At 42.3% G+C, this 14,430-nt stretch overlaps 1 protein-coding gene across 1 annotated transcript in view; it reads left to right on the forward strand.

Annotated features, from left to right (window-relative positions):
- Positions 1-14,430, forward strand: part of AFF1 (AF4/FMR2 family member 1) — a 182,679-nt gene that overhangs the window by 9,387 nt on the left and 158,862 nt on the right. The window contains exon 2 of the mRNA XM_032224361.1: positions 6,934-6,993. Within this exon, the coding sequence (XP_032080252.1) occupies positions 6,962-6,993 (32 nt within the window). The 5' untranslated portion in view covers positions 6,934-6,961. The remainder of the gene's footprint in view (positions 1-6,933; positions 6,994-14,430) is intronic.

Raw genomic sequence — 14,430 nt, forward strand, 5'->3', positions numbered from 1 at the left:
GTGCAATACAGCACAGGTTCGAATCCCAGTAAGGGTATGGCTAGCTGATGAGAGCTAAATAGCTTGAAATAGATCTATACTAGTCTCCCTTTATTTATTTATCAGCACAAATACAACATATATATATATATATATATATATATATATATATATATATATATATATATATATATATATATATATATATATATATATATATATATATATATATTGTATTTGTGCTGATAAATAAATAAAGGGAGACTGCACAAGCATCAGCACAAATACAACACAGATGTAACAAAGGCAACAGTAAAAATATTGGGTTTCTGTCTGGATGGTCTCTTGTGACGAGCCGATGGACAGAGAATGGAAGCAGTGGACTTCCTCCCATATTTGGACATACCAGGGTTGCAACTCTAATTACATACATACATACATACATACATACATACATACAAAATAAATAAAGGGAGACTAGTATAGATCTATTTCAAGCTATTTAGCTCTCATCAGCTAGCCATAATCTAATCCCAGTAAGGGTATGGCTAGCTGATGAGAGCTAAATAGCTTGAAATAGATCTATACTAGTCTCCCTTTATTTATTTATCAGCACAAATACAACATTTATATATATACATACATACATACATACATACATACATACATACATACATACATACACACACACACATACACACATACACACATACACACATACACACACACACACACACACACACACACAGGCATCATTATTGAAAATGGTTAACCCAACTATAAACCCACAAAATAAATTGACGAGAGGTTATTTTTTCCCCCCTGGCTAAAATCATACTGGATTTTGTTTGAGTAACCAATCTGAAGGCTTCACATCAAAAAATGAATGGGACCAAGATAACATAAATGGATGGAGAAAAGCCAGAACAATATTTAATATAATTTAATGCATTAACATGAATTGTTTAATAAAGTCAATGTGAATATTGGTTGTGTGCAATTGTTATAACTTCCCTTGACTATAGTCGTAGTTGATTTGAAACTTTTGAAGGTCCATCTCAACTGACAGGGCCCCCAAACAGTGGCCTTAGTTAAATTGCATGTTTTCAGCATAGCTCACCTTAAAATAGCCAGCATTGTGGCTTCTGTTCAGAATTTGCTTTGGGCTGCATTTCAAGTGAAAACTGCGTAAGTTGAAATGTTTTCCTTTCAAACGCAAGCGGTGGGAAGAAAAACACGGAATAGGATTTTTCATGGACCTTTGTGGTCGGAGAAACACTCCTACAGTCACATTTTCCTCAGCTTTTGTTTTTCCTGCTTTTCTTGTTCCAAAAACTGGAGCTGCACAGACTCCATCACAGCACACCGATTGTGCTGGGCGTGGTTTTACTCAGCACAAATTTCTGAGCCTGACAACCTGCGAGTGATTTGGTAAAACCATCGCTGGCTAGCCGGTACATGTTAGCATCCTGTGAAAACTTCGTTGATTTGCAACCCGCAAGAGATAAGGACCGAGATAACTGGTTGGCAGCCTTGCCCAGACAGAAAGAAATCTTGCACGCTTCTGTGGTTAAAGGGAGCATGGCTCCATATCCAAGGTAGCTGCATTCCTTCTTAATAAAAAAGTGCTGCATATATTATAAATTAACTTTTCTTCCAGAAAAGCAGCATTGAGTATACTCAATTCGACACTAACCATTTTTGAATTCACCCGTTTGTGTTTTTCTAATTTTGGAACTTGGAAAACTGGTTTCAAACAAACGTTTTCAGCCTGGTCCACATGCTCCACTGTCTGTTACTACCTTAAAAGTTCTTGCAACAAATGTTTCCTCAATTAGGAAATCCTCTTCTCCAGCAGATTATTCTTACTTTAGCCTCCATTGGGTAGCTAGAAAATATGGGAGCAGCTCTGATACACCGTAATATACAAGATATCCTACTACTTCCTGGCTACATTAGGCTTTTTCATTGAATTCTCAGAAATTATAGCTGCTCTCATTTATCTTACGGAACCTTTTACATGCTGTGTGGAAAGAAGGGAGGAAAAGAGGGAGGGTGGGAGGAAGGAAAGAAGGAGGTAAGGAGAGAGAGAAGGAAGGAAGATGCTTATAGGGCAGTGATGGCTAAACTTTTTGTCGTTGTATGCCGAAAGTGTGTGCGTGTGTGCCAGCGCTTATACCCATTATGCAATGTAGCAATAGCAATAGCAGTTAGACTTATATACCGCTTCATAGGGCTTTTAGCCCTCTCTAAGCGGTTTACAGAGTCAGCATATCGCCCCCACAGTCTGGGTCCTCATTTCACCCACCTCGGAAGGATGGAAGGCTGAGTCAGCCCTGAGCCGGTGAGATTTGAACCACCGAACTGCAGATAGCAGTCAGCTGAAGTGGCCTGCAGTACTGCACCCTAACCACTGCGCCACCTCGGCTCATGTGAGTGCGCCCCCGTGCCCTGCCCCTGCACATGTACTCTGTCCCCTGCACATATGCGCCTGACCCCTCCTGCACTCCTCCGTGCATGCACCCTTCCCTCTCTGCCCATTTTTGGCTTCCAGGTTGGTGCAGGAGGCCTTCCAGGGCCAAATACCCCCCTGTCCCTCATTTTGGGCCTGGAAGGCCTCCTGTACCAATCTGAAATCCAAAACGGGGTGTGGGGGCACTGCGCAAGCCCCCAAAATGCAATGCAAGCACCCCCACGCATGCGCTTCGCCCCATGCATGTGTTTGTACATCCCCCGCATGCAGCCAGCCCCCTGTGCATGGACAGCAGAGACCTTAAAACAAGCTGGCCAGCGGGAGGTACACACGCATGGATGTTGGAGCTGGGCTGGGGTGATGACAGGTGTGCCCGCAGAGATGGCGTAACTCCTGTGGCGCGGGTGCCATAGGTTCGCCATCACGGTTATAGGGTTTTTCAAGGATTTAACTATTGTATATCTACTTTGTAAGTGCTGTGTTTTTCGGAGTATAAGATGCACCAAGGTTTTGAAGAAGCAAATTTTTAAAAAAAGTAGGTAGGTAAGTAGAGGGATAGAGAAAGAAATAGAAAGAGATAGAGAAATACAGTAAATAGGGAGGGAGGGAGGGAGGGAGGGAGGGAGAGTAGGTAGGTAGGTAGAAGGAGGGAGTGAGAGAAATACAGTAGATAGGTAGGGGGGAGAGAGAGAGAGAGAGAGAGAGAGAGAGAGAGAGTAGGTAGGTAGGTAGGTAGATAGAGGGATAGAGAGAGAGAAAGAGAGAACTACAGTAGATAGGTAGGTAGGGAGAGAGATAGAGTAGGTAGGTAGGTAGATGTTTCCAGGTGTATTTATCCATGTACTGGAGAAGGAAATCACTGACAATCTGCAGCACCTAAGACTTGTTTCTGCTGGCACAGCACTTGATCAATGTAATTCTCATCAATCACTCTTAGTAAAGAGCTTTCCGAAAGGAAAAAAAAGGTTTTTGCACTCTGCAAACCTCCCAAAAACATTTTTTTTAAAAAAGGCATGAATAGCCTGGGGGGGGGGCTCGCAGAGTGCTCCTCGGGGGTGGGGGGGCAAAAACGAGCAAAAACCAGCCCATTTTTTGCAAAAATGGGTCTGTTTTTGTCAAAAAATTTGCATGCATAGCCTTATGAAGGCTTATGGAGTGCTGCTGAGGGCTGGGGGGGGGGGGGGCAAAAACCGACCCATTTTTTGTTCATTTCTGCCCTCCCCAGCCCCCCAAGAGCTCTCTGAAAGCCTCCATAAGGCTATGCATGGCCATTTTGGTGAAGGGGGCGGGGCTTTGGGAGGCAAAAAAATGCTGTATTCAATGTATAAGACGCACCCAGATTTTCAGCCTCATTTTTGAGAGGGGTGCGTCTTATACTCCAAAAAATACGGTATTTTGAGCAACAGTGAACATTCTAGACTTGCAGGCTACTGGGGAAAATAATGCTGAAAAAGAACTATCTTGCTATGCTGTGCTAGGGAAGAAGCCTCTGGCATTTTGGCATTCTTAAAATGCTGAAGATGACTGTGAGATAGTAAATGGCCCGCATACTGGAGGATTGGGGGGGGGGGGAGTTCATTTGTGCTGCTGGGAAAGGAACCGCATGTCTGGTGTTCCCGCTGTTTGTTTTGCTAATATTTCCTTGAATTCTCCCTCTGCGTTCCATTTTCGTCTGATATTTTTAATCAACCTGTAAATAGATTGCATTTATAGCTTAAATAGGCATTTTACCTGAAAGGAGGACAGTTCTGAATTTGAGCCAATTCCATACCCCCATATTTATGAATTATGTTATCAAGTTGATGTTGACTCAGTCCTTCTACCAATCCACTCATCATCTCTGTAACGTAATTTATTATGATCATAAGTCAAAGATTACCTGTATGTGGGTTTATTTAAGAGCCGAGGTGGTGCAGTGGTTAAATGCAGGCTACTTCAGCTGACTGCAGTTCTGCAGTTTGGCTGTTCAAATCTCACCGGCTCAGGGTTGACTCAGCCTTCCATCCTTCCGAGGTGGGTAAAATGAGGACCCGGATTGTTGTTGGGGGCAATATGCTGACTCTATAAACCGCTTAGAGAGGGCTGAAAGCCCTATGGAGCGGTATATAAGTCTAACTGCTATTGCTATTGCTATTATTTATTTTTCTATACGCCATGTATTTATCTTTTGATCTGTCCACGGTGTTCTATGTACAGTTTTACCCATGTATATGTATATGTATGTGTGTAGAATACTAGAATAGAATGGAGCTGGAAGAGAACTTAGAGGTCTTATAGTCCAGCCCCCTGCTGAAGCGGAGAACCTATACCAGTGTTTCTCAACCTTGGGAACTTGAAGATGTCCGGACTTCAACTTCCAGAATTCCCCAGCCAGCTTTGCTGGCTGGGGTATTCTGGGAGTTGAAGTCCGGACATCTTCAAGTTCCCAAGGTTGAGAAACACTGACCTACACCATATCAGACAAGTGACTATCTAGTCTCTTCTTAAAAACCTCCAGTGATGGAGCACCCAAGATTTCTGAAGACAAGCTGTTCTACTAGTTAATTGTCCTGACCGCCAAGAAGTTTTTCCTTAACTCCAGGTTGCTTCTAGTTTCCAACCATTTCTTGTTTTTCCCTCCGGTGCTTTGGAGAATAATTTGACCCCCCTCTTCTTTGTGGCAGCCACTCAAATACTAGAACACTGTTATCCTGTCACCCCTAATTCTCATTTTCTTTAGACTAGCCAGACCCAAAACCTGCAGATGTTCTTCATATGTTTTTGTCTCCAGGCCCTTAATCATCTTAGTTGCTCTTCTCTGAACTTTTTCCAAAGTCTCAACATCTCTTTTGTAGTATGGTGACCAAAATTGATAGCAGTGTTCCAGGTGTGTTTTTACTAGGATTTTGTACCTTATGCAATGTCCAGCTTTCACAGCTTAGCTTTACCCACTGTATGGAAACAGATACAAACAACTAGGCAAATATTACAGCTGTTAGAATTTCCAACTGGAAACAGTCATGCCAATAAAATATGTGCATGTGTTACTTTTTTTGTCATACCCATCAATGCATATCTGTATATTTGTTTGTTTGCCACAAGCCATCCCAAAAAGATAAGTCTATTAAATTTGGGCTGCAGAACATTCGCATCTAAATCTCAGCAATTTGAATGGCTACAGGTACGAGAATATAACCCCAGAATACAGGGGTGAAATCCAGCAGGTTCTGACAGGTTCTGGAGAACTGGTAGCGGAAATTTTGAGTAGTTCAGAAATACCGGCAAATGCCACCTCTGGCTGGCCCAGTGGTGGGTTTCAAATTTTTTTAGAACCTCTTCGGTAGGTGTGGCCTGCTTTGTGGGAGTAGCTTGCCGGCCATGTGACCGGGTAGGAGTGGTTTGCCAGCCATGTGACTGGGTGGCCATGGCCAACTTGTAAAATGCGGTGAAACTCACTTAACAATGCTCTTGCTTAGCAACCAAAATATTGGCTCAGAAACTCTGGCATTTGAAGCATGCAAGTCTTAAAGCTGTCAAGTTACAAGACCCTTGCACTCCTAACCCTTTAGAAAAAAAAACCCCAGGGGTGTTCAAACTTGACAGCTTTAAGACTTGTGGACTTCAACTCCCAGAATTCCTCTTCTCTTTATCTTGATGATGTGTGGACGGGTGGTGGGGAGGGAGCTGGAACCGGTTCTAAACGGCACAGTAGATTTGTGGAACCTCTTCTATAGAAGAGATTAGAACTGGCAGGAACCCACCCCTGGGCTGGCCCCAGTATGGGGTGGGAATGGAGATTTTGCAGTATCCTTCCCCTGCTACGCCCACAGAACCGGTAGTAAACAAAATTGAATTTCACCACTGCCAGAATATCGGTGGTGACAAATACAATTTACATAAATTCTCCTCTTCACTTCCAGCCAAAAAAAAAGGGGAAAAAAGAGATTGGAAATGAGGTCCAAAGGGAAGGGCGAGATGAAAGAAGGCAAAATGAATCTATGGAAAGCAAAAAGGAGAAGCAGCAGAATCAGGAAAAAGTACTTAAGAGTTCTTACAGTTAAAACACATTACATAAGCAGTTTCTTCAACTGCAGAGCCAAAAGTAATCTTCAAAATTAGCCAGGCTTTTCAACAAGTTGTTCCATGTTTTTATATGTCCAGAGACCCCCTCCCTGCAGATATATATTTGGAAGAAAACATGGTCCAAATGAGCTTTATGGCGACTTGAGTCTTTCGTCTTGCATTACATAGGAGTATTAAGCTGTTTGATCTAAATTAAATTTCATTGTCATTGTAAAGGACAAAGCTTTACAGATTATTAAATGCCTCCTTAAAGCTTTCCTCAAAAATCTTGAGTATGAAATAGGAAAAAGAAATGAGAGAGAGAGAGAGAGAGAGATGACATGACACGGTAATTTAAAAGCAGTATATAAATAGGATGGTCGTCTTCAGAAAAGCACATCATCAATTGACGGCTGATATTTATTTATTTTATTTCCAAGATGATCTGATTTGCACAGAATTCTCGAGATGACTTCCACAAACAGAAGCAGCAAAAACAGGTAAGATTTTAATCTAAGACTCTGCATGCCTCTTACTTCTTTCTCTCTCCGTGTGTTTTTAAAACTTTCTTCTTTTAAAAGTCCCATACTCAGTCTTGTGTAGTTCCTCTTTTGGGTACCTTCTTTTTTTCCTGAAGAAATGCAAGAATTAAACATTACGTGTTAACATTGGTGCTTGGAATTCTTTACGGCTTGGTGGGAATTGTTGGAGGGAATTGATAGAAACCTCTTGAAGATCTGTGTATAGTTGCGTGCCTGCTTTCTTCCCGTAGCTATGGGAGACAGGTTGTTGATCTTATGAAGATTTGTGATCTGCTGGATACTGTTGAAGTAAACTTGATGTTATTATTGTAAGATGGGTTTGAGATTACTGTACAATTTTTAGAATTCCCAGATGGTATACTTCAGGGGTATCAAAGTCTATTTCATTGAGGGCCACATCAGGGTTGTGTTTGACTTCAGGGGTCGAGAGTGGGCGTGGCCAGCATGACATCACTCGTGTCCGGGGGCGCCTGTGGTGGCCTGGATGCTCTGCCAGCGAAAATGGGCTCCCAAGCTCTGTTTTCAGCTGTGATGGCCTCCTGCAACCCCCCTGCCAGTGAAAACTGAGCTGGGGGGGGGTCATACATAGCCCCCGTGAACTCCGTTTTTGCTGACAGAGGCACTTTGGGCCGGTTCTTCGTTGTTTCCAGGGTGACTCCGCGGGCCAGTTCTAAACACCCCGCTGTCTTGAATTTGACACACCTGGTATAGTTGAATTGAATTGAATTGAATACTTTATTTGGCCAAGTATGATTAGACACACAAGGATTTTTTTCTCTGGTGCAGAAGCTATTAGTGTACATGCAAAGTAACAAAATAATGATGACTATAATGATAATCGTGACCCGTCAAAACCGCGCTCGACTAAGCCGCGCCCAATTAAACCGCGTCGCTGACGTCATCAACAGGCCGACAACAGCCAGCGCGGAGAAAGAAGGGCGCTTTAAATAGCGCTTTGAAAGCAAGCCGATTCAACTTAAGGTAAGGGTTAGCTTTAGGGTTAGCTTTAGGGTTAGGTTAAGGGTTAGGGTTATCTTTAGGGTTAGGTTAAGGGTTAGGGTTAGGTTTAGGGTTAGGTTAAGGGTTAGGGTTAGGTTTAGGATTAGGTTTAGGGGTGTTAGGTTTAGGGGTTAATTTTAGGTTTAGGGTTTACAGCGTGCTTCTGTCTCCGCGCTGTTGTCACCCTGTTGATGACGTCAGCTACGCGGTTTAGTCGGACGCAGTTTTGTCGAGCGCGGTTTTGTGGTGGAACCATGATAATACCAAATAGAGATTTTTTTGCGTGATGAACCAGCCGTAATGCCGGCAGCGACACCCCATCTACAACCACACACAAGCAGTGGGATTCCAGCTCAATATTGTCAAAGAGAACAACCCAAATGCAAACTGTACATGCGATCACTGGAATGAGTCTTTACCTTTTTATTAAATCAGCGGCTATTTTCAAAGAGGTGAGCTAATAGGTTAATTTTTCGCATCTTGGATTAAAAGAAAAACCACCATATGAGTAGATGGTGGTGGTTGACGTCACTGTTTGGAAAGAACTTTATTGATGTCCTGTGTATCACTTGCCCAATCTCAGCGATTTTAAATATGGACTTCATGTATTCCCCAACCAGATTTGGGGCGGGATGGAGGAGGGATACAGCGCTGGGGAATTCCAGGAGTCGAAGTCTGCGTTATCTTAAACTTGCTGAGATTGTGGAAACTCTGCCGTATATGGTGGGTCTGCCCCAGTGGTGAGTTCATCTCCCCATCGCTACCAGTATGCTGCTTACGGGGCCGGGCGTCCTGTTCGTGCGCTGCGCACACATGCGCACCCCACTGCCACTGCAACACCCAGCTGCTTGTCAGAGGTTGCACAGGTGCTGCCCGCTGTGCACGCCTGCACAATTGGCTGGTTGCTTTAAAACCCACCACTAGTCTACACGATTTTGAATTGATGGATAATTATTTTATACTGGTTGAAAATTGTACCCTGCCTTTTCACTAAAAAGGTGCTTGAGGGGGCTACTTTGTTTTTTTTATTATTATTATTATTATTATTTTTTTATTAGTAAAAGAAAAATACAACAGCCAATAGATTGCAAAAGACAATACAACATCCGCCACTGTTTTGCTTTACATTTGACTACGTTTCGAGACATTTCCATAATAACAAAATCGTTATAGACATCAAAAGTTAGGCATCTTCTTCCCTCCCTCCCTCTTTCCTTCCCTCGTTTCTTCTCTGCCACTCCCCTTCCTTCCCTCCCTCCTTCTCTCCTTCCCTCCTTCCTTCCCTCCTTTCTTTTCTCCTTTTCTCCTTCCCTTCCCCCTCCCTTTCCTCTCTCCTTCCCCCCTTCTTTCTCTCATACATTCCCTCCTTCCTTCCCTCCTTCCTTTCTTTCTTTTCTCTTAGATTCCCTCCTTTCTTCCCTCCTTCCTTCCTTCCTTCCTTTCTTCTCTCCTTCCCTCCTTGCTTCCCTCCCTGCTTCCCTCCCTCCTTCCTACCCCGCATTCTTCTCTTTCTTCTCTCCTTCCTTCTTTCCACCTCTCCTTTCCCTTCTCTCCTTACTCTTCCTCCCCTTTAACCTTCCCCCCTTCTTCCGATTCCACCTTGAGGGGGCTACTTTGGGCTATGCAACATTAACGTTCCTAGATCACAAGAGAACATATTCAAATTTTAAAACTGTAGTATATAAAAAGCCATGTTCTCTGGAGTAGCGTTCTGCCTGGACATGCATCTCCCTTAACCTGCCTCCGATATCACACGAAGACAAATCTTGACAGTTGCAGAGAATCAGAAGAACAAATTGTCTTCTGCCTGCGGATTCTTGCCCCATTCAACTGGCATATAAATCAAGATATTTTAACACTCTTTGCAGCTTCCTCTCTCACTGTCAGGAACACATAAGCTTTTGCATATGTTACATTCAGTTGCTTGCAAAAGGATATGCTGCTTGTAGAACAGGAGAGATGAAGTGTTAATACCACTTTATAATGCCTTGGTGAGGCCACACTTGGAATACTGCATTCAGTTTTGGTCGCCACGATGTAGAAAACATGTGGAGACTCTAGAAAGAGTGCAGAGAAGAGGAATAAAGATGATGAGGGGACTGAAGACTAAAACACGAAGAACGGTTGCAGGAACTGGGTATGTCTAGTTTAATGAAAAGAAGGACTAGGGGAGACGTGATAGCAGTGTCCCAATATCTCAGGGCTTGCCACAATGAAGAGGGAGTCAAGCTATTCTCCAAGGCACCTGACTGTAGAACAAGAAGCAATGGGTGGAAACTAATCAAGAAGAGAAGCAACTTAGAACTGAGGAGAAATTTCCTGGCAGTTAGAACAATGAATCAGTGGAACAGCTTGCCTCCAGAAGTTGTGAATGCCCCAACACTGGAAGTCTTTAAGAAGATGTTGGATAGCCATTTGTCTGAAATGGTATAGGGTTTCCTGCCTAGGCATGGGGTTGGACTAGAAGACCTCCAAGGTCCCTTCCAACTCTGCTGTTGTATTGTATTGTAAACTATTAAGATTCCAGAATGACGGTAGCATGGCGATGAAGCGCCATAGATCAAGAAGACGCTACTCGTACACCAGTGGAGATGAGGAAGAGCAGTTTACAAAAATGTTGAGATTTCTGCTTGTAGCTTCTTGCTAAAATTTTGTGCTCAGGCATTCTTCTGGCACGTTAAAAATCCTCCTAACTGCCCGTCACAGCTACCGCTGCATAACATTGGCCTTTCTTGAAGCAATTCTTTTGGAAATGTGGCTAAAAGGTCGAACATATGTGAGTATAGCTAGTCCTCTCCTTACAACCATTCCAGGGTTCACTCGTGTGCGCACTTCGTTATAATGTACACTGAAGACAGCATTTAATTTCGTTGTACCATGTGCAATGACAGTAAACTAACTAACTAAATAGCATGATCTTTATCAGTGACACTGTCCATTTATAGGGTTCACAATGATGAGACATTTTCAAAGGGTTCTAACAAGCAATGGATGAAAGTACATAGAAACTCTGGACTCCTGAATACAAATGAATATCCATAGATGTAGGATGCATTGTAAAATCTAAAAATTTTACTGTGCTGCTTCTGAAGAGATGAATTTTAGCTGAGGAGCTGGATTATTTTCTAAGTTGCTGGGGTGGGGTGGGAAAGCCCTTCCTCAATAGGAGTTCATTTGTTTGCAAAATAAAATGAAAGGCCCCTTGTTTGCATGTTTAAAGAACTGGGATACACAATGGGCAGCTGACTCTTTCACCTTCCACCCAGAGAAACTTCTTTGGGATGCAAATGGTGGTTAAGACTATCGCCTTAATTAATGAGTCTTCATTTGTCTTGGCTGAAGTTTGCCTCAGTATTTTATTAGACGCTTGTCCAATTTGTGTGTCCTTCTGTCTTGTGTTAAGGCTGTGAATTGCAAAGGCCTTCTAAAGAACTGTTGTTATTAATAGGGTTTCTGGTTTCGGTTGCTGTGGAAGAGTAACCAAAAGCAGGGCCCCCGAGTTAAGAACAAATAATAGAATAACAGAATTGGAAGGGACCTTGGAGGTCTTCTAGTCCAACCCCATGCTCAAGCGGAAGACCCTATACATGTGACGGCAAACCTTTTCAGCACCATGGCCAAACTGGAATGCTACCGGAATACCGGAAACCCCAAGACCAGCTGGCCGGCACGCGCCTGCCTGTTTTTTGGCTGGTTTTTCAGCCCCCAAAATGCCCCCCAAAACAACCTGTTTTCAGGCCGCTTTCTGGTGTTCCAGTGCCGACGAAGACCAGCTGGCCTGCACCCATGTGCGCCAGAAACCAGAAGAGTAGCTGGCAACGGCACAAATGCCCACAGCGATGGCTCTGCGTGCCATCTCTGGCATGCGTACCATAGGTTCACCATCACGGCCCTATACCATTTCTGGCAAATGGCTGTCCACCGAGCCTCTTCTTAAAAGCTATGGCGCAACCACAACTTCTGAATGCAAGTGGTTCCACTGGTTAATTGTTCTCAGTGTTAAGACATTTCTCCTTAGTTCTAGGTTGCTTCTCTCCTTGATTATTTATTATTTGTTTGTTTGTAGAAGTATAAACATGATTATGAATACAGGAAATGGATACGAATAAAAGGGAACATTAGGACAGGGACGGTAGGCACACCGGTGCGCTTATGCACGCCCCTTACAGACCTCTTAGGAATGGGGTGAAGTTGCCAGTAGACAGTCTAAGGTTAAAGTTGTGGGGGTTTGGGGAAGAAACCACAGAGTCAGGTAGAGCATTCTAGGCATTGTCCACTCTGTTGCTGAAGTTGTATTTTCTGCAGTCGAGTTTAGTAGGGTTTACCTTAAGTTTGTGTCTATTGCGTGTTTGTGTATGGTTGTAGTTGAAGCTGAAGTAGTCATTGACATTTAGAACATTGTAGCAGATAATTTTATGTGCTATGCTTAGGTCAGACTGAAGGCGGCATAGTTCTATGTTGTCTAAGCCCAAAATTTCAAGTCTGGTGGCATATTGTATTCTGTTGCGAGCAGAGAAGCGGAGGACTCTCCTTGTGAAATATCGCTGGACTCGGTCAATTGTATTAATGTCCGATATGCAGTGTGGGTTCCAGACAGATGAGCTGTATTCGAGAATTGGTCTAGCAAATGTTTTGTATGCTCTGGTTAGTAGTCCAGTGTTCCCAGAGAAGAAGCTACGCAGGATTAGGTTAACAACTCTTAGTGCCTTTTTGGTTTCCATTCGTTGTTTCTTGTCTTGCCTTCTGCTGCTTTGGAAAATAAGTTGACCCCCCCCTTCTTTGTGGCAGCCCCTCAAATATTGGAACATTGCTATCATTCACCCCTAGACCTTCTTTTTATTAAACTAGACATACCCAATTCCTGAAACCGTTCTTCATATGTTTTAGCCTCCAGTCCCCTAACCATGTTTGTTGCTTTTTCTGCACTCTTTCCAAAGTCGTAACATCTTTTTTTATAGTGTGATGACCAAAACAGGATGCAGTATTCCAAGTGTGGTCTTACCAAGGCTTTATAAGTGGTACAACTAATGTTTGTGTGTTTGTGTGTGTGTGTGTGTTTGTGTACTGCTTCTGATTCAGAAATAGCTCAGCTTTTATATTTTGCCCTGCCCATTTGAGACTTTTGGAAGTTTGGAGTTTTTAAAGTGCACTGAAGCATTTCTTCTTCCTTTTCCTTGGGCTTTAAATGGGTGTGCGACTGCGTGTGAGAGTGAGAGAAAGAAGGAGAGGCTGATTTAGTTTTTATCTTTGTTTTGCACTGTTTACCCTGTTGATTATCTACTTGTCCTTGTGTTACTTGCTCTCCCAACCTGACAGCTCCTTTTTTTCCAGATAAAAGCAAACATGCTGGCAAGCACACAGCTCTACCTTGAAGGCTTCATTTGATCTTTGCTGCATGTACATGCAGTTTGAGGTTTTCCCCATCAGGGTTGCTGTGAAATCTAAAACACCTTGTGCAACAGACAGCCAAGGCTGTCTTTTTCCTGCTAAGCATTTCTTACACACCTTACACACATTTTTGAACTCTGCAGAATATTCGAAATTTACCTTTATGCGAAAAATAAATAAACAAATCTGTTTGAAATAAATTCTTGTTGGAAAAATAACAGAGAACCAAAATGATACAAAATTTAAAAAAATCATTCAATTTCCTTTCCAACACAAAATCAGTCCTAAAAAACAACAACTTTTACTTCCAGAAGTGGATATGGGAATCTGTACAATTTTTACACAGCTAAGTCCGTTTTTAAAAAAATCTTTTTATTGAAAAAATAATTCTTAAAACTTGCTCAGAATTTTTAGTGCGTGGAAACAATGGCCTGAGCTGTAATATAAGCAAGGGGATGCATTATCTAAAACCACCTGTCCATATTACACTGCAAATAATACATGCTCTACTTTGAAGAATATATTTATTCAATATAAAAGTGAATGATTTAGCAAAGAGAAATTTATGAATCGAAAAAAATATATTTCTTTCTCATTTTGTATAATCAAATTTAATAAGTGTAAATTTTATTAGTAGTATTACAAAGCATACATGAATACATTGCATTATTTTGATAGGGGTACTTTAGCCATTTTTAAGAGATTGCCTAGGATAAAATAATGAATTTGCATTGGTTTGTCTTTTGTCTAATATTCTCAACACGGAATATTCTCCTTTTTTACTCTCAACAATCCTGTGAAACAGGATTGGATGAAATAAAGGGATTAGTTCGAGGTTTTCTAGAAACTTCATAACTAAGCAGGGAATTATAGCAATTATGCATGCTAAAGAGATTTAGTTGAACATACTCAAGTAGTCACTCTCTTAATTTTAGTTGTAGAGACTTTTTATAAGACTGGGCATGTAATGATTTTAATAAGAATGATTTAAAAGTGTGAGAGGAGTGG

The sequence above is a fragment of the Thamnophis elegans genome, chromosome 9 (genome assembly GCF_009769535.1).
Source record: "Thamnophis elegans isolate rThaEle1 chromosome 9, rThaEle1.pri, whole genome shotgun sequence".
Taxonomy (NCBI): Eukaryota; Metazoa; Chordata; class Lepidosauria; order Squamata; family Colubridae; genus Thamnophis; species Thamnophis elegans.